General features: G+C 42.3%; 1 protein-coding gene across 5 annotated transcripts in view; it reads right to left on the bottom strand.

The window, feature by feature from the left end:
- PCGF5 (polycomb group ring finger 5) overlaps nucleotides 1-21,801 on the bottom strand; it is a 118,358-nt gene that overhangs the window by 45,201 nt on the left and 51,356 nt on the right. For 2 of the 5 annotated variants that reach the window (XM_065922898.1, XM_065922902.1), the window contains exons 1-2: nucleotides 9,770-9,912; nucleotides 7,178-7,472 (exon numbers count right to left, since the gene is read on the bottom strand). In XM_065922898.1, coding sequence (XP_065778970.1) covers nucleotides 7,178-7,289 — 112 coding nt within the window. In that variant the 5' untranslated portion in view covers nucleotides 7,290-7,472; nucleotides 9,770-9,912. Of the gene's footprint in view, nucleotides 1-7,177; nucleotides 7,473-9,769; nucleotides 9,914-21,801 lie in introns of those variants that run through there. The other 3 variants (XM_065922899.1, XM_065922900.1, XM_065922901.1) reach the window with 2 other exon arrangements.

Genomic DNA, 21,801 nt, shown 5'->3' with positions numbered 1-21,801 from the left:
TTACCATCTTATGATTAAATTATTTCTTCATTCTTACACATTACTATATAAAATTACCAAGTCCCTTAACTGTCACATCTATATTTAATTAACAATTAACCCTTCTTTACTTAAGTTAAAAACTAAGTACAACAACGTTTTTCCAAAGAATTCACCTTAGTTAAGGGATTACTGCCATAATCTCTGAAAGGACGGAAAGAAGAAAGCTTTCTTTTTCTGTACCACAGAATTCTATGTCTAAAACCTTCCCTTTTTTCGAAGGAAAGACTCGTCAGATGCTTAAAGAGGCCTCGAACCACAAAGGAGTTAAGAACCAATGCACTGTGTTATGCACATTTTAGCTGCTGGAACAAAGCTCCTTTGTTCTTAGTTTAAGTGAAAAGTCTTTCATTTTAAGTCAACAACCTATACAACCAGCAGCAAATACACTGTCAGCAGCCTCAAAAAATTTCTCAGGACCCTGGAGCAAGAGACTGAGTGTCTCTTAATTTAGAACCACCAGTCCTGACTCCCCAGTCTGGCCTCTCTCCCTCTCCCACGACCTAGCCCTACCCATGACCCACAAAGCTCCCACCTGTATTTTAGAAGACGGTTTTTCAAAATCCGTAATTCCTAACCTACACTCTCTACATGCCTTTCAAGCTACCTACCACTGCATTTGAATCTTTGAAAGGAAAAGCAGACAATAAAATGATCAACTGATTGACCATTTATTTATTCATTTAAGCTTCTCTTGAGCACTCAAGTACCAGGTGCTAAGGACACACTCAATCTAAACCTGCCTGTGGGAGAGAGAGATGGCATATCTTGGAGTAGATGGGCTTTAAAGGATGGGGAACTGCCAGCCAGGCATACAGGAGATGTTCCAAGCAGAGCAAGCAGCTGAACCACGTGTATGCATTATGTGTGTGTGTTCTGGTGGGGGAGGGCAGAAATCAGTCACAGCTAAATAGATCTAATTTATCCTGAGGGCAGTAGGGTACCTTAAGGAAATTTGGGGTTGGCTGAAGAGTGAGTGAGGAAGATAGCAAAGCCCTTATAAATGATCACCACTAACACAGGTGAGGAGTAGGCTGCAGGGACTCCAGTGAGAAGGAATGATGGCCTGAGCAAAAAGGTCGTGGGGGATCAGACCGAAGGGACAGACCTTTGAGAGATTACGGACCGAGAGCGGACAGAACTCTGCCCCTGAACTGCTGTGCTGTGCTTAGTCGGTTAGTCGTGTCCGACTCTTTGCGACCCTATGGACTGCAGCCCACCAGGCTCCTTGGTACATAGGGATACTTCAGGCAAGAATACTGGATTGGGTTGCCATACCCTCCTCCAGGGAATCTTCCCAACCCAGGGATGGAACCCAGGACTCCGTATTGCAGGCAGATTCTTTACCGTCTGAGCCACCAAGGAAGCCCAAGAATACTGGAGTGGGTAGCCTATCTCTTCTCCAGCGGCTGTTCCTGACCCAGGAATCGAACTGGGGTCTCCTGCATAGCAGGCGGATTCTTTACCAGCTGAGCTAGGTAAGGGTAAAGAGAGTTAAGCACGCAGTGTACTTCTTGCTTGGACAATTGAATGCTAGCATTCCATCCATTCACTTTCAGCATGCTAAGTTCTAGGCCACTTCAGGACATCCAAGCAGACATCCAGTGGGATTCTGAAGCTCAGGACTATGCCTGAAATAAAGATTTGGGAGACATCAGCATAGGTAGTTGAGTCTCAGAGGAGGTGAGTTTCCACAGAAAAGAAGTAGATAGATCCAAACACACCTGCAGAAATTTCTTTTTAGCTTATGAGTTTTGCTTAACAGAGTTTAAGTTCCACATTTATTTTATTCATCACTCTACCAGTTAGCAAGTGCCTGACATCTGATTATTTAAAGACTTCAATAATTATTTGTGTGAACAAGTTCATTTCCTTAGGTTTGTCAGGTTGTTAAAATCACTTCATGTGTGCATGCTCAGTTGCTCAGTCACGGCTGACTCGTTGTGACCCCATGGACTGCAGCCTGCCAGGCTCCTCTGTCCATGAGATTCTCCTGGCAGGAACGCTGGAGTGGGGTGCCATGTCCTACTCCAGTGGATCTTCCTGACCCAGGGATAGAACGTGCATCTCCTGCACTGCAGGTAGATTCTTTACCCACTGAACCACCTGGGAAGCCCCCAAATTACCCTATAGACATAGACATGTAACCATAGTTAATGTGGACTTAGTTCACTAGCATTAAGTGATCACATTTAAGGGAAAAACTCATCTGTATGTAAATTTTTTACCTCACTGTAAAATTTTATACCTTTTTATCACATGTCCTTGACCTGCTAAAGGGAGCTGGGTGTTAGTAGGTGAGGTAGGAGCCCACTTAAAGATGAGGCTTTTATAAGCCTCTTTTTTTTCCTCCTGCAACTCCTTGTCAGGAGCTCGGGACACCCTGTGCTGCCATCTCCCCCTCCCTCCTGACCGGCTCGCCCCTTTCCCCTGTCCTCCACAGAGCTGAGTGCTAAGGACACCATGGGGTGCCTCAGTCAGTCTGCTGTCATCGTGATCCAGGTTTCTACCTCCACAGGGCGGCCAGGCGCTGTTAGCTCTAGAACTGCTTACTGGTAGAATGGGGGGGGTGGGGGGTGGGGAGGAACAATAACCTGATTTGAGCAGGAGAGAGCATCAAGATGCATATGTAGAGTGATCGGAAAGAGTAAAGTAACTGTGTTTATCTGTATCAAGGATTTTCAAAAAATACTCTTTTTAGTTCTCTCTCTGGCTTTCCATTCTGCTGCAACATCCTGACACATATCTGCTATCACATCATTCTGTTTCACTACTGTCACTGCACTTACCAGCATCCACATTCATTTGATACATTCCTTAATTTGATTCCTGTTCCTTCACTTGACTAGAGAGTTCTGAAGGGACTGGGCCCAAAGTGTGACTTCGCTCACCAATAATAAAGCTTCATTTTCATATTTCAAACTTGAATAGTAAGAACAAAATCCTTCCATTTTATTATGAGTTTTCATAATAAGAATTATTGTTTATCCATTCGTAACTTACAGTATCATAAAATTATAGACTATGTACAAAGTTAATAAGATTTTTTTAAAGCACCATCAAGAAACTCAATGGGGTACTTCAATGTCACACTAGACTTCTCACTTTCCTCCGGTCCCACTGACCACCTCACTTCTCTGTTGTATAGTGATTCCAAATCACAACACCACTACACCTGTTCCACCTGTTCTAGACCTAAGAAAAACAGGGAACATCAAGACCCAACCAATGATTAAGAAACACTGCTTTGCATACTATTTATTTTATCAGTACAAACAGGGATATATTTTGCAAGTGAGAAAGGTTTTGCCTAAAAGCCCCAGTATAAATACAAACCAAAAAATACACAGAAATCCAAGGACCAGAAAGTGCATAAAGTTTAGCACTCTGTAGTATCCTCAGGTCTCCTAAGACACTGGGTTGAGTGCCTGACTCCTCCATCATTTACTGTTCTGTGCTTCTGCGGATGAAAAAGGCCACACTTGAGTCTTTAATCACAATTCTGCCACGTTCATTCTCTCTCAGTAAAGGGATTTGCTGACTGCCAAGCAACTTCAGGCTAGAAGGACATAAGCAGTTAAATGGTCATCTATCTCTTTAAACCTTAAATTGCTTCTGCAAACATAAACATAACCATTGCTTATAAACTTACTGTTTACACTTCTACAATCTTTTGTTTTCCTTTCAAAAAAGGAACATTTAAACCTGGATCTCATTATGTCTCAAAGAAAACGTTCTTTCAGAAGAACAGGTATAAAATCTGTAAGTAGAGACTGGAGAAGCTGCGCTTTCTCCTCTAAACACTAAATACTCCCAACATCCACTAAATCTCTGGCTAGAACTGGAAGGTTTTGCTGGAGACGTGCAAATATAAAAACAATGCACTCATAATGTCTAATAGTGTCAGAAGAAGCAAAACAAAACAGACTGTGGCCCGTGTCTAGGTGCCATACTTGGTACAGTGGGAAACTGTCAGACAGAGTCCCCATTCTAGAGGAGCCACACCCAGGATGTTCTTCCTCCAAAATACATCCACGGTAGATCACTCCTCACTGCCTCCATCTCACATCTATTACCCTAGTTGATGGCCTTATAAACTTTCAGTTGACCGGCAGTGATAGCCTCCTTACTGATTGGTTGTTCCTTGAACCTGCCAAGGGCATTCCCACTCCAAGGCTGTATATCTGCACAGACCTCAATCCCTTCAGGTATTCTGTTCAAATGTCATCATATCAAAGAGAAAAATCATGACAACACTAAATAAAAACAACCCCAACTTCATGGCATATATTTATTACTAGTTTTCCCCCTTTCTTGAGAGCAGAGATTTTTGATTACCTTGTTCACAGCTATATCCGCTGTGCTTAGAATGGTGCCTGGCACACAGTAGGTATTCAATAAGTATGTTTGATGATGTTTAACTGATAACTAACTATTCAAGTGAAATAATGATAAGGGCAACAGTAAGCGAACATTTCAAGACAGTTTACAGTTAACTGGTAATTGAATAGAATGGGCCAGTAATACTGACCAAAAGTATACACATGCCCAGACCCTAGTGAAAGAGTAGAGTGGGAAAAGATAGCTTAAAACTCAACATTCAGAAAACTAAGATCACGGCATCTGATCCCATCACTTTATGGCAAATAGATGGGGAAACAGTGGAAATAGGGACAGATTTTATTTTCTTGGGCTCCAAAATCACTGCAGATGGTGACTGAAGCCATGAAATTAAAAGACACTTGCTCCTTGGAAGAAAAGCTATGACAAACCTAGACTGCATATTAAAAAGCAGAGACATTACTTTGCCAACAAAGGTTCATCTAGTTAAGGCTATGTTTTCCAGTCATCATGTATGGATGTCAGAGTTGGACCATAAAGAAAGCTGAGTGCATAAGAATTGATGCTTTTGAACTGTGGTGTTGGAGAAGACTCTTGAGAGTCCCTTGGACTCTCAAGGGGTCAAACCAGTCAATCCTAAAGGAAATCAGTTCTGAATATTCACTGGAAGGACTGATGCTGAAGCTGAAACTCCAATACTTTGGCCACCTGATGCCAAGAACTGACTCACTGGAAAAGACCCTGATGCTGGGAAAGATTGAAGGCAGAAGGAGAAGGGGACGACGGAGGATGAGATGGTTGGATGGCATCACTGACTCAATGGACATGAATTTGAGCAAGCTCCGGGAGTTGGTGATGGACAGGGAAGCCTGGCGTGCTGCAGTCCATGGGGTTGCAAAGAGTGAGTGAATGAAGTGAAGTGAACTGAGACCTTATCACAGCACCCACTAAATCTCTTCAGGTGGCATTCTGAAAAAGTCTATGTTTAAACAGCTTCCTAGTTGATTTTATGGTTTTTTTTTTTTTACTGTGGTAAAATATTTATAACATAAAATTTGCCATTTTAACAATTAACAGGTGATTCTATCCTGCAACTCTGTTGAAAACTACTGGCATAATACTACAAAAGCAGAGGAAAGACCAGCTGAAGAGGGGGATTAAGAAATGTCCCAGGTTATCTCAGTAAGAGGATGGCCCTTGGAGCTGAATACAGGTCTACTACTTACTAGCTGCGAGACTGGGCAGGTGACTTAGCTCTTAAGCTTCCACACCCACAAATGAAGATAATTTCTAAACCCTCGCTCTCCCCATGTCCCTTGCAAACTGCTTCAAGGTTACTATAAGGTGAACAATGAAATCACGCACATAAAGTATCTACTTCAGTGTACATAACAGGCACCAAAGAACTTACTGGAATTACTAGAACCAGAACTTACTGGAATTACTTTCACTGAAATAGGGAAATAAACTTGTATTAGCAAAAACACAAAAAGCAGGTGAAACCCGGACCTACATGGCTATTAAAATGCCTCTTCTACTGACAGGACTGGTGAAAAACTTGGTAAGAGTTCCAAAGATATGATCATATTAGAACAGCGGGTCTCAAACTTGTGCATGGTTCAAAATTACCTGGAGGTTTGTTAAACACAGATAACTTTGTTTTGGTGATCCCGGGGTGAGGCCTGATAATATGCATTTCTAACAAGTTCCCAGGTAGTATTGAGGCTATTGATTATTAGTCAAAGGGTACGAAGTTTAAGTCACATAAGATGAGTAAGTCCTAGAGAGCTTCTGGACAGGGTCATGCCTGCAGTTAACAATACTATGTTGTACACTTAAAAATGTGCTAGGAGTGCAGATTTTATGTTGTGTTCTTATCACAATAATAGTAATAATAAACAAGAAGGTGAGAGAAAACTTCTGGAGGTAATGGATAAGGTTTGTGGCAGTGATTCGGTAATGGTTTCATGGGTGCATACTTATGTCTAACCCCATCAAAGTTATACACATTAAATATGTACAGCTTTTTAAAAAATTTTCCTAGTGGTCTTCCTGGGCTTCCCTGATAGCTCAGTTGGTAAAGAACCCACCTACAATGCAGGAGACCCTGATCCAATTCCTGGGTCAGGAAGATCCGCTGGAGAAGGGATAGGCTACCCCCTCCAGTATTCTTGGGCTTCCCTTGTGAATCAGCTGGTAAAGAATCCAACTGCAACGCAGGAGACCTGGGTTCAATCCCTGGGTTGAGAAGATACCCTGGAGAAGAGAAAGGCTACCCACTCCAGCATTCTGGCCTAGAGAATTCCATGGAATGTACAGTTCATGTGATTGCAAAGAGTCAGACACGACTGAGTGACCTTCACTTCACAACTTTTTTATGTCAACCATACCTCAATAAAGTGATTAAAAGAAACCCACAATGAATTAGAGTATGCATATCCTAAAAAAAAGCTCAGAACATATTAATTCAGTAAAATTTTAAAAAAGAAAAAAAACCCCAAAATAGTTCATTTAAAAAAAACTATAACCAGTAATTTCTTATGATTTTCAGGACATTTTAAAATCAGAAAATTCAACTATTACAATTTTAAAAAAGAAACAAGAAAAAATTCATACCACTGGTATCCCAATGAGAAGTTCAATTATGAAAATGAATTCAAAGTTAATTCTTAGAATATTGATTGTTTTAAAAGAAAAAAATCTAGAGAAAACAAAAAAACCCAAAATGTGGTGGTTTTAAAAGAACAAATGTAATCGAAAATGTCCAATAGGTAGATAACAAAAAAAGAACACTTACAGGTATGAAGGCATTCCGTCACTGTAGTTGGCTTGATGAGATACCCTTTACAGATATAGCAGGTGATGTAAGGATTGAAATCTTTCACCAAATGTTTCCTTTGGGTAGCCATTCGTGGTTAGCTAGGACTGGTTCTAGTAGTTCAGGCAAAAAAGGGTATTAAGTAGATGAAAGTCTGATCCCAGGAGCTGGTGTGGAGTTCCCAACTGGGTGTCCCGAGGCATGAGAACTAACATCCAGACTTCTCATGAGATCGCTGGTCATCACTCCTTTTGGTGGTTCTGCTTTCCCATATCTTCTTCCACAATAATTTTAGAAAGATGAGAGAAAGAGGTGTCAAATTCTTCATACTGAATTAATACCAGTATATTAGCAGCAAGCATTACATGTTCCAAGTTGGGTGAAGAGGTGAACAGAACATTTCCCTCACTATAATATTAATTTGTAAACCTGTTATGATTAATTCAGAATAATGACGAATTCATCTGATACTGAGGCCTCCCCTATCACCTCTAAACAAATGACACCTGAGGCTATTAACTCAGGTTTTGATATCTTTACTGCTCCAGTAATGCATTTTAACTGTCTGCTTGACTGCTCTATTAGGAGTTTCTGCCAACACAAGCTGAAGATTCAAAATTGAAGTCATTATCCTCCCTATCAAAATGCTCCCTATTTCCATTTTGTACTCCACATCTAGCCATAATCAAATCAAATGGATGCCCTTTTCCATTCTACCCGCAGCCATGCTACTCAAATATTATCTCTCCACCTGCAGTCCAACTTAGATTCTACCAAGTTTTATTCTATTACATTTGAAGCCCCTTATCAAAGAATGTCAGGGTCTCCTCTTTGCAACAGAGAAACGTTTCAATTTCTCAGCTTGTCATAAAAGACCCTCCACAGGCTGATCTTAACACACTGTTCAACAGTCAGGCAAACTGAAAGGACGGCTCTCTTCATAGTCCATTCTGCAGGTTCTGTGCCCTCCACCCAGAGTCCTGCTCCTCTGTTGCTGCTGCTGTTCAGCTGCTAAGTCAGGTCTGACTCTTCTGTGGTTTACAATTATCTTCATTCTTAATCTCCTCTATTAGACTGCAAAACCTTAAATAGATACCAGCCATATTTAGTAAGTGTACAACCTGGGCAGTATTACTTACCTAACCCTCAGGGTTTTTTAAACTGTAAAATGAAAACAAGAATGCCAGCCTCCTATGGGACTTCCCTAATTGTCCAGTGGCAAGACTCTGCACTACCAATGCAGGGGGGCCCAGGTTTTGATCCTCGGTCCCAGAATAAGATCCCACAAGCCACAAGTAAAAGTTCACACCCTGCAACTGAAGATCATGCATGATGCAGCTAAGGCCTGGTGTAGTCAAATACATAAGTAAAGAAATAAAGAATGCCAGCCTCCTCCAGCAGGGACGATGAAATGAGATAATATACATATAGCTAGCACAATATAAAAACTGAACGTCATTAACATCTTTAAAAACTTTTTTCCCTCCAGAAATGTCTAGCATGGCTCTTCCACATGGTTACTTTAAAAAGTTTTTTTTTTTCATTTTTGTTAGTTGGAAGCTAATTATTTGACAATTTTGTAGTGGTTTTTTGCCATACATTGACATGAATCAGCCATGGATTTACATGTGTTCCCCATCTCGATCCCCCCTCCCACCTCTCTCTCCAATCCCTCTGGGTCTTCCCAGTGCACCAGCCACGAGCACTTGTCTCATGCATCCAACCTGGGCTGGTGATCTGTTTCACCCTTGATAGTATACATGTTTCGATGTTGTTCTCTCGAAATATCCCACCCTCGCCTTCTCCCACAGAGTCCAAAAGTCTGTTCTGTACATCTGTGTCTCTTTTTCTGTATAAAGCAACGGGAGAGGTAAAAGACATAGCCCCATCCTTCCATCGACAGACACTGTACCACTGAGTATGTGCACAGAATAGGTTCTGCAAGTAATCATCGTATCTGCTCAATGATCTTCAGTAAGTCACTAACAACCGTGCCTGGGTCTCGACTTCCTCCTCTACACACCGCCCTGCCTTTCTCACAGGTTTGCCAGGAAACTCCAAAGTCTGAGAAAGTCCCCTGAAAGAGGACAGGCACAGTCCCGACCGAGGGAGGCTTTTAGGATCGTAAGCCATAGAACCCTGTCACCACGGCGGTTAAAGGAAGCCAGCGCGGGCAGGGACCCGGCAGGGGCAAGAGGGAACTTTTCCGCGTCCTCTGCAGAACCCGGTAGCCACTGCCCTGGGCGGTCCGAGCATGAGTCGCCCCGCCCGCCTGGCAGGTGCGCGGGCCCGGGCTCGGCGGACGCGCCGCTCGGGCCGGGCCGGGGCTGCGCCGAGGAGGACGCGCCGCCCTCTCCGCCCCCCGAGCGCACCGCGCGACCTCGAAGCTCCCAGACTCGGGCTGGCCACCCCCACCCCCGCCCCCGAGGGGCTCCCCCGGCTCCAGGAGGGGTCGGCCGCGGCAGGTGCCTGGGGGTGCCGCTCCAGCTCTTTGCGCAAACTTGGGCGTGCAGCGCGGGGGCGGCCGGAGTTCCGGCCCTTCAACCGCTCTCCAGCCCGCCCGGTACCTACCCCGCGGCCGCCGCCGCCGCTCCTCGCCTCCAGCGCGCCGGCCTCAGAGGGAAGGAAAGTGAAAGAGAAACAGCGCCCGCCGCGGCCTGGCCGGTCCCCGCGCCCCGTCCGCCCTCCCCCTGCAGGCGGGAGCGCGCCGGCTCCGCGGGGCCACTCGGCTCGGGCCCGATAGGGCGCGGCGGGCCTCCGGGCCCAGGGCCGGTGCCGCCTCCAAGGGCAACTCCACCCCCTTCCAACCGCCGGCGCCGCCGGCCGGCCCCGCCCCCGCCCCGCCCCCGCAGGCCACGCCCGCAGGCCCGGCTCCTTGCAGGTGCCGCGGCCGCCCCGCCCGCCCAGGTTCCCGGGAGCTTGGAGCAAATTCTATCTGTTCTCCTCACCAACAGCCCCTCCCAGTTGTTTTCATCATAACAATGTCTGGCATATTTCCCTGGCGGGTTTACAAGCAATGGTCAGTGCTGAGAATGAAGTCACCCTGCGAGAAACTGTCTCCCCAGTCTTTCCCAAACCAGCCCCACGCAGGCCACAGTGGGGACCAAGACCTATTGATTTGCACCTTATTTAAGAACCACTAAGGAACTTGGTGGACTTCTCAGGTGGCGCTAGTGGTGAAGAGCCCGCCTGCCAATGCAGGAGACAGGAGAGATGTGTATTCGATCCCTGGGTCAGGGAAGATCCCCTGGAGGAGGGCAGGGCGACCCATTTTAGTATTTAGAGGAGCCTGGTGGGCTACAGTCCACGGGGTCGCAAAGAGTGGGACATAGCTGAAACGACTTAGCACGCAAGGAACTTGGTACTTGGGGCGGGGTGGGTGTAGATCAGGATCACTTACAACTGTAAGCAAGCGGGAAAACCCTAGGGGTGGGGATATAACTGGAAAGGTAAAGAGTTTTGTTTGCAAGGTTCCAAACAAAAAGACCCAGTTCTCTTTCTAGCGGACTTGAGAACTACAAGAGGCCATTCATTGCACACACACACACACACGCAAAAAAAAAAAAAAAACAGATTCAAAAGCATACTCTAAAGGATTTCTCAAAGTCATTCAATCCTAATATTTTGCATTCCACAAACTTATAAATTTCTACTAAAACCAGTATTTTGCTAAACATAAATTAGACTTGGTTCCTCCTTGCTTAGAAGACTGCAATCCAGTAATCCTAAAATAGCAGGCAATCAGTGTTGTCTCCACCAGTAAAACAAAAGTTCAAAAGAACATCCCAAAGGTATCTGTCAAAGGCAACTTCCAATCTTGCATGTTAGAAAGAGGAAAAGGTACTGCCATAACATACATCATCTTTGCTTCTGGAGAAGTGAAAGCAGTGACGGCTAAGGAGTTGACAGTCGTGGGGGTGGGGAACTAATGCAGAGTATTTCCTTTACCTCCAATCAAGTCACCTTACTTACTACCTACCAGAGTGGAGATGGCTCTAGTGACAAACCAATAACCCAATGACCACTCGTCGTCTAGCAGCATACAAATGTTCAAAGATACGTTTCAAGTCAAAAATACACCAAGTGACAAGACAGCTTTTACAAAATATCCAATTTCTAATTAAACTAAGGTAGCGAGAACATAACCTTTAAAAATTACCATTTTAATATCATAGCAAGAGCAACAGATTTTCTGAAACAGTTTTCAGTGACCACATTTTCATAGTCCTCAGAAGAACCACTTTGGAAAAGTATACAAGCCAATTTCCAAGCTGGGATCAACTTCAGTAAGTCCTGGCAATCACAATGAGCAACGAAAACACGTCCTGTGAAATGACTTTACAGCTGCAGGACTACTCTGAAGATAGTTCATCCTGAAAACTAATTAAACATATGGATATGTGAAAAGTCATCCTATTTTTAGTGTATTTTTAAAGTAGAAATAGAAGATACTATTGTATATATTGAATACTACAACATATACACTATGACTTGCTATCTTCCTAATTTGTATCTGAAGCTATTTTAAATGTATTTTTAAGGAATAACACTTAATGAAGTCCTGGGAGTGTAAGTGTGATTGGTGATCAACAGTGTGTTGCTGTTGAGTCACTAAGTCGTGTCCAACTCTTTGCAACCCTATGAGCAGTACACCAGGTTCCCATGTCCTTCACTCTCTCCCAGAATTTGTCAAATTCATATCCATTGAGTCAGTGATGCTATCCACACTAAGTGGGGTCACTGGCATTCCCTGAGGAAATGCATGTGTGGCTGGATATTAGGGTTTACACTAGCAGTGGAGACAGAGGTCACAAATATGCTATAGAGCAGGACCTGGAGACAGACAGTCTCCAGTGGAGGTAGGGCTTTCATAATAAAGCTGCAAATGGTGGTCTTGGAAGCAGGAAGAGAATGATAGCTTTGTAAGAAAAGCTGTGCTTTGTGTCTTGAGGCAGTGTGGTTTGTAGTGAAATGTTCAGTAGTTTCTCCTTTCCCCTCTTCAGCTACCACCCCACCTTGTCCATTCAAAGGGAAAAAAATGCACACACACACAAAAAGCAAAAACAAAAACTCAAACATTTGTTGGGTCAAAAAAAAAAATAACAAAAGAAATGGCGAGAGGGAATGTTAAGAAGGGGCAAGTGTCCTGATTCATGTATAAGTTCTAAGGATTTAAACATAGACTTCTAGCTGCTGTGTTGCTTCTCCTCCCTTCGGACTGCTTTCCAGTAACTCATCTCTGAGTCCTTTGGTTCTGACTGTGGGGACTGCAACAAACCGTAGAAGCCTCAGTACGGCTCTGATAACAAATATCAAAAACCAGAGGGACGTTCAAGTAGACAAAGGCCTGGGAACAACTAAATATACAGGACCAAGAAAGAGAAAAGGCAGATAAGAGAATCATAGCTGAGGTCCCCTTATCACTGATCTACTTGAGATTTCTCACTTTAAAGATGCAGAAGCCAAGACCCTGAGAAGTGGCAAATTCATCATCACAGAGCTGATTTTGGTCAAGATCAAAATGAAGGCACATATTATTTACATGTCCTAAGAGAACTTCTTAAACCCAAGAATTTAAGAGGAGTTAGGTTAAAAAAAAAAAAAAAGATTAACTTTTTAAAAAAGAAATAAAGAAACTTTATAAATGAAAGGAGGAAGGGAAATAATACAGTGTACTTAGGAGTGAACTGGTCACTGGTGATTTCCCATCAAAGTAGCAAAATCACACAGCGATAACTTGTTTCACTTGATCACTGATCTAGATTCTTTCAGGAAACCACAAATAACAACTTGGTTCCTGACAACCATTGGAACTACCTGGGGCTATCTGTATACCTAAGAAACAGTTTCATTACTTTATATTTTTAAGTATAGACTTTTATTTCAGTTAAGGCTGGGCCATGGATGGGCAATTCTGTACTGAAAAGTTCACATTCCTTTCTTGCCTAATAAATATATCATCAGTGAACAGATGTTTAACAGCATATAACATTTTTAAAATAAAGTTACATTTTTATTTCCCTGAAATATTAAATAAGATGACTTTTCCATTATTGTAAATTATTTTATATACCTAAGTATGCTATTTAAACTTTGAACATAGGATATCTCTGACATAAAACTACCCTCTGTAATCTATAAGTCATCCCACAGAGATTTTAGAAAATATTAAAATTTAAAGTGTCCTATTGGGCCTAAATGTATTTATTTTATGGCCATGGATATTATAGCTCAAAATCTATGACTGCTTAAAATCAATGATGGAGGAATGGGAGGGAACACAGAACTGAAGGACTTCTCATTACCCTTCACCATCTATCTTTTTCTCTTAATGTACTCCTCCCTTGTAATCAATAACTCTCAAGGACTCTCTCTGCTAAACGTCTCTTGAATCCTTCCACTTAACCTACCTGGTTCAGATCACCATCATGTCTACCCGTCATTACTTCAATGAACTCTTAAGTGGTCTTCCTACAGCTCTTCTCTGCCAAACTATTCTCCGTAGCACAGCAGAGGACCCTTTCCAACTGAAAATTTGATCATGCTGCTCCCTGATTTTAAAAAAATCCCTTGTTCCTAAGATAAAACCCAAACACCTAATAAGCCCATCCCATAACCCTGTTACTTCTACAGCCTCTACATTGAACTCCATGCTGCAGTCACAATGAAACTTTTTACCCTCTTGCTAGGTCTGACAGAATGTGGTCCACTGGAGAAGCAAATGGCAAACCACTTCAGTATTCTTGCCTTGAGAACCCCATGAACAGTATGAGAAGGCAAAATGATAGGATACTGAAAGAGGAACTCCCCAGGTCAGTAGGTGCCCAATACACTACTGGAGATCAGTGGAGAAATAACTCCAGAAAGAATGAAGGGATGGAGCCAAAGCAAAAACAATACCCAGTTGTGGATGGGACTGGTGATAAAAGCCAGGTCCGATGCTGTAAAGAGCAATATTGCATAGGAACCTGGAATGTCAGGTCCATGAATCAAGGCAAATTGGAAGTGGTCAAACAGGAGATGGCAAGAGTGAATGTCGACATTCTAGGAATCAGCGAACTAAAATGGACTGGAATGGGTGAATTTAACTCAGATGACCATTATATCTACCACTGTGGGCAGGAATCCCTTAGAAGAAATGGAGTAGCCATCATGGTCAACAAAAGAGTCTGAAATGCAGTACGTGGATGCAACCTCGAAAATGACAGAATGATCTCTGCTTGTTTCCAAGGCAAACCATTCAATATCACAGTAATCCAAGCCTATGCCCCAACCAGCAACGCTGAAGAAGCTGAAGTTGAACGGTTCTATGAAGACCTACAAGACCTTTTAGAACTAACATCCAAAAAAGATGTCCTTTTCATTATAAAGGACTGGAATGCAAAAGTAGGAAGTCAAGAAACACCTGGAGTAACAGGCACATTTGGCCTTGGAGTACGGAATGAAGCAGGGCAAAGGCTAATAGAATTTTGCGAAGAGAACGCACTGGTCATAGCAAACACCTTCTTCAAACAACACAAGAGAAGACTCTACACATGGACATCACCAGATGGTCAACACTGAAATCAGACTGATTATATTCTTTGCAGCCAAAGATGGAGAAGCTCTATACAGTCAGCAAAAACATGACCAGGAGCTGATTGTGGCTCATACTATGAACTCCTTAATGCCAAATTCAGACTTAAACTGAAGAAAGTAGGGATAAGCACTAGACCATTCAGGTATGACCTAAATCAAATCCCTTATGATTATACAGTGGAAGTGACAAGTAGATTCAAGGGACTAGATTTGATAGACAGAGTGCCTGATAAACTATGGACGGAGGTTCATGACATTGTACAGGAGACAGGGATCAAGACCATCCCCATGGAAAAGAAATGCAAAAAGGCAAAATGGCTGTCTGAGGAGGCCTTACAAATATCTGGGAAAAGAAGAGAACTGAAAGGCAAAGGAGAAAAGGAAAGCTATTCCCATTTGACGAAGAGTTCCAAAGAATAGCCAGGAGAGGTAAGAAAGCCTTCCTCAGTGATCAGTGCAAAGAAATGGAGGAAAACAACAGAATGGGAAAGACTAGAGATCTCTTTAAGAAAATTAGAGATACCAAGGGAACATCTCATGCAAAGATGGGCACAATAAAGGACAGAAATGTATGACAAAAACCACTACAATATTGTAATTAGCCTCCAACTAATAAAAATAAATGGAAAAAAAAAGGACATAAATGGTATGGACCTAACAGAAGCAGAAGATATTAAGAAGAGGTGGCAAGAATACACAGAAGAGCTGTACAAAAAAGATCTTCACGACCCAGATAATCACAATGGTGTGATCACTCACCTAGAGCCAGACATTCTGGAATGTGAAGTCAAGTGGGCCTTAAAAAGCACACTACAAACAAAGTTAGTGGAGGTGATGGAATTCCAGTTGAGCTATTTCAAATTCTGAAAGATGATGCTGTGAAAGTGCTGGACTCAATATGCCAGCACATTTGGAAAACTCAGCAGTGGCCACAGGACTGAAAAAGGTCCGCTTTCATTCCAATCCCTAAGAAAGGCAATCCCAAAGAATGTTCAAACTACTGCACAATTGCACTCATCTCACACGCTAATAAAGTAATGCTCCAAATTCTCCAAGCCAGGCTTCAGCAAATACGTGAACTGAGAACTTCCAGATGTTCAAACTGGTTTTAGAAAAGGCAGAGGAACCAGAGATCAAATTGCCAATATCCGCTGGATCATCAAAAAAGCAAGAGAGTTCCAGAAAAACATCTATTTCTGCTTTATTGACTGTGCCAAAGCCTTTGACTGTGTGGATCACAATAAACTGTGGAAAATTCTGAAGGAGATGGGAATACCAGACCACCTGACCTGCCTCTTGAGAAACCTGTATGCAGGTCAGGAAGCAACAGTTAGAACTGGGCATGGAACAACAGACTGGTTCCAAATAGGAAAAGGAATATGTCAAGGCTGTATATTGTCACCCTGCTTATTTAACTTATATGCAGAGTACATCATGAGAAACGCTGGTCTGGATGAAGCACAAACTGGAATCAAGATTGCTGGGAGAAATATCAATAATCTCAGATATGCAGATAACACCACCCTTATGGCAGAAAGTGAAGAGGAACTAAAAAGCCTCTTGATGAAAGTGAAAGAGGACAGTGAAAAAGTTGGTTTAAAGCTTAACATTCAGAAAACTAAGACCATGGCATCTGCTCCCATCACCTCATGGGAAATAGATGGGGAGACAGTGGAAACAGTGTCAGACTTTTTTTTTGGGGGGGGGGGGCTCCAAAATCACTGCAGATGGTGACTGCAGCCATGAAATTAAAAGACACTTACTCCTTGGAAGGAAAGTTATGACCAACCTAGATAGCATATTAAAAAGCAGAGACATTACTTTGCCAACAAAGGTCCATCTGGTCAAGGCTATGGTTTCTCCAGTGGTCATGTATGGATGTGAAAGTTGGACTGTGAAGAAAGCTGAGCACCAAAAAATTGGTGCTTTTGAACTGTGGTGTTGGAGAAGACTCTTGAGAGTCCCTTGCACAAGGAGATCCAACAAGTCCATCCTGAAGGAGATCAGTCCTGGGTGTTCATTGGAAGGAGTGATGCTGAAGCTGAAACGCCAATACTTTGGCCACCTCATGAGAAGAGTTGACTCATTGGAAAAGACCCTGATGCTGGGAGGGACTGGGGGCAGGAGGAGAAGGGGACGACAGAGGATGAGATGGCTGGATGGCATCACCGACTCGATGGGCATGAGTTTGAGTAAACTCTAGGAGTTTGTGATGGACAGGGAGGCCTGGCGTGCTGTGATTCACGGGGTCGCAAAGAGTCGGATACGACTGAGCGACTGAACTGAACTGATTGAGGGATGAGCCTTATTCTTTCAAATAAGAATCCTGTCCCAATCCCATCTCAGTCCCCTCCCCACCCTTGCTAAATCTGCCCAACTCGTGTGTGTGTGTGTGTGTGTGTGTGTGTGTGTGTGTGTGTGTGTGTATGTGCAGGTCTCCCACATTGCAGGTGGATTCTTTACCAGGTGAGCCACAGAGAGAGAGAAAACACAACTCATTCTTATTCTCTCAAGCCCCACCCTACACTGAACTGTATTACCGGGTTAACTTGTCTGAATCTCCTGCTAGTGTAAGCCCAGTGGATCTGTCACTTGACTGTGCATCCCTAGCACAGTGGATGACAAACAGTAATCATTCAAATAAATATTGACTGAAAAACTGTGTATTTGTAGGGAGGGGGCTTTCTTCTTGAAGGGATCCTTACAAAGGATATGCTAATCACCGCCACCCAGAACTACTAATTAACGTCAAACCAAGGAGCAGAGAGAGATACTTATGCACAAGAAACAATTATAGAGTAATACATACACCCGATTTATTAATAAAGTGTTAAATGAAAGAGAATCAAATGACAAAATCTCCAGTTGAGAGAGGAAATACTATGGGTGGTCAAAAACTAGCCCTACATGCTTAAGATTCTGCCAGTTACAAAGACAGTGATAGTAAGGCAAAATACCAACAACTATGGATATTAAAAATAAATGAGAAAGCCAGAGACAAAAACAGAATTAAGTCAAAATACTAAAAGTGAGTACAGATAAATAGCATTAGGAATAGAGATAAGATCAGTCTGCTGAAGACTGTGCAACTAGCTAAATAAATATTTTAAAGTGCTTTAGATACACTATGCTAAAGAGACAAACCAACCAAATTTGCTTTTTTTCCCTTGAGAGGCAGATAAAACTGGCTGTATTTTCTTTACTGTGATGTCAACAGTTGGCTGAGGCAAGTTCTACTTCAACTGGAAGAACAGAGGATGGAACTAGAATAGGTACAGACTGTATGTGAAAACTGGATTTACTCCAATCGTCAGGGCTACCATATTTTAAAACATCAGTATAGAATCACAACTGTTACTTTGAAAGCTCAGATTAAATCTCCAAAGATCATAAATGGACAAGGGACCTAAATATAGAAACTTAGAATATGTCATCAAATCTGAATGTAGGTAATTCTAAAGTTAGGGATTATTATGGAAAAATTAGGGGAAAAATATTCCATCAAGAAAAAAAAAAGGATATGAAATTCAACTGGGGCAAATGCAATATATAAACTTAGTGACAGAACATTCACACCAGAGAAAAGTAGGCACATGAAAAAGTCCTAACTTTATAGGTAGCTGTGGTTTAGAAGAAAGGATACTGCACCCAGAGAGCCTGGTTTTTTAGTAAGGGCAAATCTCTTAACTTCCCTTGGCTTTACTTGCTTCCTATGAAAATTGGAACTAATATTACTTTAACCACTGGTGTATAGGGAAGATTTTCTTTATACCTGTGCATTGTTATAGTGAGCATATATAAGATTAAATAAGTGAGAAAATTTTTTATAAATTGTAAACTGTAAAGGACTACAAAAATGTAAAGTTTAAGTAGGAACTGTGTGGACCACCAGCAGATGAACAGTACCTAGTAATTCTGTCCCACCCAACAAAGGTCCTGATAGCAAGTGTACCCAAGAATGTTTGTAGAATGAATGAGACACTCCTGGCGGGGCAACAGAACCAGCACACAGACTAAACTAAGGCATGCAATGGTCAGAAAGCTCTCCCTCCTCTGAATTCAATACTCAACACACTCAATTTTTCAAAACAAGATTGGGAAACTTAAATATTTCACTGAGCAATTCAAAGTAGTACAAAGAAAACTAGTTCCACAAAAATGCTTAGCAATTTGGGTTAGTTCAACATTGTAGAACAGGTATGTTAAATCTTCATTCACTCCTCTGGAATGGAGGCGTAGCAAAAAAATGTTTTCCATTAAAGGGCAAATATTCCAGGCCAGGGTCATAATTAAGCCCTTATGAACCATTTTCAGCTATTTGTTCTCAGTTAATGAGGATTAGTACTCTCGGTCTGCAGGCAGGGAGAACACACAGGAAAGGCATGAATCTCTGGTTAAGAGCTAACACTTTAGCAGGGTAACTGTGGTGTTGAAGAATCTTGAGAGTCCCTTGGACTGCAAGGAGATCAAACCATTCAATCCGAAAGGAAATCAATCCTGAATATTCATTGGAATGACTGATGCTGAAGTTGAAGCTCGATTCCTTTGGCCACCTGATGTGAAGAACTGATTCACTGAAAAAGACCCTGAGGCTGGGAAAGATTGAAGGTAGAAGGGGACCACAGAGGATGAGATGGTTGGATGACATCACTAACTCAATGGACATGAGTTTGAGCAAGTCCTGTGAGATGGTGATGGACAGGGAAGCCTGGTGTGCTGTAGTCCATGGGGTCGCAAAGAGTCGGACACGACTGAGCAACTGAACTGAACTGAACTATAAAACTGTAACACCCTGCTGGCTGGGAGGCCGGAGAAGCAGCAGAAGTAGAAAAGTAGATCCGAAAGAAAAGTGAAAGTGAAGTCGCTCAGTTGTGTCTGACTCTTTGTGACCCCATGGACTGTAGCCCACCAGGCTCCTCCATCCATGGAATTTTCTAGGCAAGAGTACTGGAGTAGGTTGCCATTTCCTTCTCCAAGGGGATCTTCCCGACCCAGGGATCAAAACTGGGTCTCCCACATTGCGGGCAGACGCTTTACCGTCTGAGCCACCAAGGAATCCCTCTGAAAGAGGAGGATGTCAAAAAACCAAAGACAGTCTTCTTGCTTGAACTTCACAATTCCATCTTGGACCAAATACAAAAAAATCCCTTTGAAAACAAAACGAAAATTAGTCTTCATACTGTATTCGGCTACTCAAAGACTTAATGGCTAAGATACTGATTAATTTTTGGACAGGTTTGTGGAAATGCTAAAAGAAAACTGGCCTAAATTAAAGTGGGGTGAGCGGGGAGTGGATTAGCTATAATATTAGATAGGCATTCTTAACTCATGACCTTCAGGGTGATAAATCTATAACAGTCTCAGAGGCTGTGATAAGTTGTTCTTGATAGTTCGACAAGAGAGAGACACTATTTGTCTTCAATGAGTCCTTAGTTTGTCTGTTGAAAGGAGTTCTCCCAGATAACCGGAAAACCTTCTGCCAGTTATCAAACCTTCCTTTGATACCTTCTAAATGAGAAGCTGAAAAAGGCACCAGTATCAAAGCATCTTTGATCAGATGATAAATGAGAAGACAAGATGGCTGCATAGAAAACAGTTAACAGAGCATAACCCCATGAGGGCCAGCACTTTATCATTACTGCTGTATCCCTTAAATCAAGACTAAAACATAATATGGGACTTCCCTGGCAGTTCAGTGCTTAGACCAAGTTGGTTAAGATTCTTTGCTTCCACTGCCAGGGGCATGGTTCAATCCCTGGGCAGAGTTAAGATCCCCCATGCCATGCTGTGTGGCTAAAAAAAGAGTCTAAAACATAACAAACTCATTAAATATTTGTTGAACATGTTGAATGGAGGGAAAGGATGAAGGAATATACAAACAGATAAATGAATTCTGACTTCGCAACCAACTGCCTGTGCTGACATTCTGGCACAATCTCATACTAGCTCTATGGTTAGGGCAAAGAACTGTTTTTGGACTCAGTTTCCTCACCACTCAAATGAATATAATTGAAATATGTATCTCTGAGGAGTTTTTATGAGGATTAATGAGATGATATAAGTAATGTACATGGTAAGCTAACAAACACTGAATTAACTTTAAGAATTTCCTATCTGGATGCAACAATGAACCATGGGACATAATTTAAGGCCTGATGACAAATACTTCAAACAAATGCCTTCACATGATTTATTTGCTTTTAGGATGCACATGGAGGTAACAGTTAGTCATCTAACTTGCCTGCCCAGTGCCCTTCCTCCTCCTGCAAGAATTTCAAAGTAAGATTACTCTCTAAGTGGTAAATGTGTAAAATATGGAAATCATGGCTTAACTTATTCATCAAGATGAAATCAAGAAACAGGATGTACACAGCAGTCTAGAGTTTCATGTAAAACTTCAACAGAGTGACCTGGGTATACTCTCGGATATTAAGTTGATCGGGTTACCTTGGTCTAAGACAAGTGGCAGTGAATCAGTCAGGAAAAAGGCTAGGATTTTCCAGTTTCTGTAAAGCATAGTTCTTCCAGTTAAAAAGTTATGGATAAGCTAGTCACAAAGGACTTCACAGTGATAAACCCTTTAACAGTCTCAGAGGCTGTGATAAGTTGTTCTTGATGGTTCAAGAAGTAGTCAAATGTAAAGAGACAGAAAGTAGAATAGGGGTTGCCTAAGGTTTGGGGCTGGGGGAATGGGCAGCAACGGGAACAAAAGGTTATTTAATGGGTACAGAATTTCAGTTTGGGATCCCAAGATGGAAAAAGCTTCAGAGATGGACGGTGGTAATGGCAGTACAATAATATGAATGTTCTTAATGCCATGGAACTGTATACTTAAAAAAGACTGAATGGTAAAATTTGCATTATGCTTATTTTATCACAATGTTTTAAAAGTTCTGGGAAGAAAAATCTTCCTTTTTTAAAAAAGCAAAAAGAAGTCACCGGCAAACAGTAAGACCCTTGGCAACTCACTTCATGAGCCATAATCAATGGCTCACTTCATGACCCATCTATAAAACCACTTTAGA

This window comes from Muntiacus reevesi, chromosome 2, assembly GCF_963930625.1.
Source record: "Muntiacus reevesi chromosome 2, mMunRee1.1, whole genome shotgun sequence".
Classification (NCBI taxonomy): domain Eukaryota; kingdom Metazoa; phylum Chordata; class Mammalia; order Artiodactyla; family Cervidae; genus Muntiacus; species Muntiacus reevesi.
Note: the sequence above shows the minus strand (reverse complement) of the source record. Positions and strands in the feature narration are given on the sequence as shown.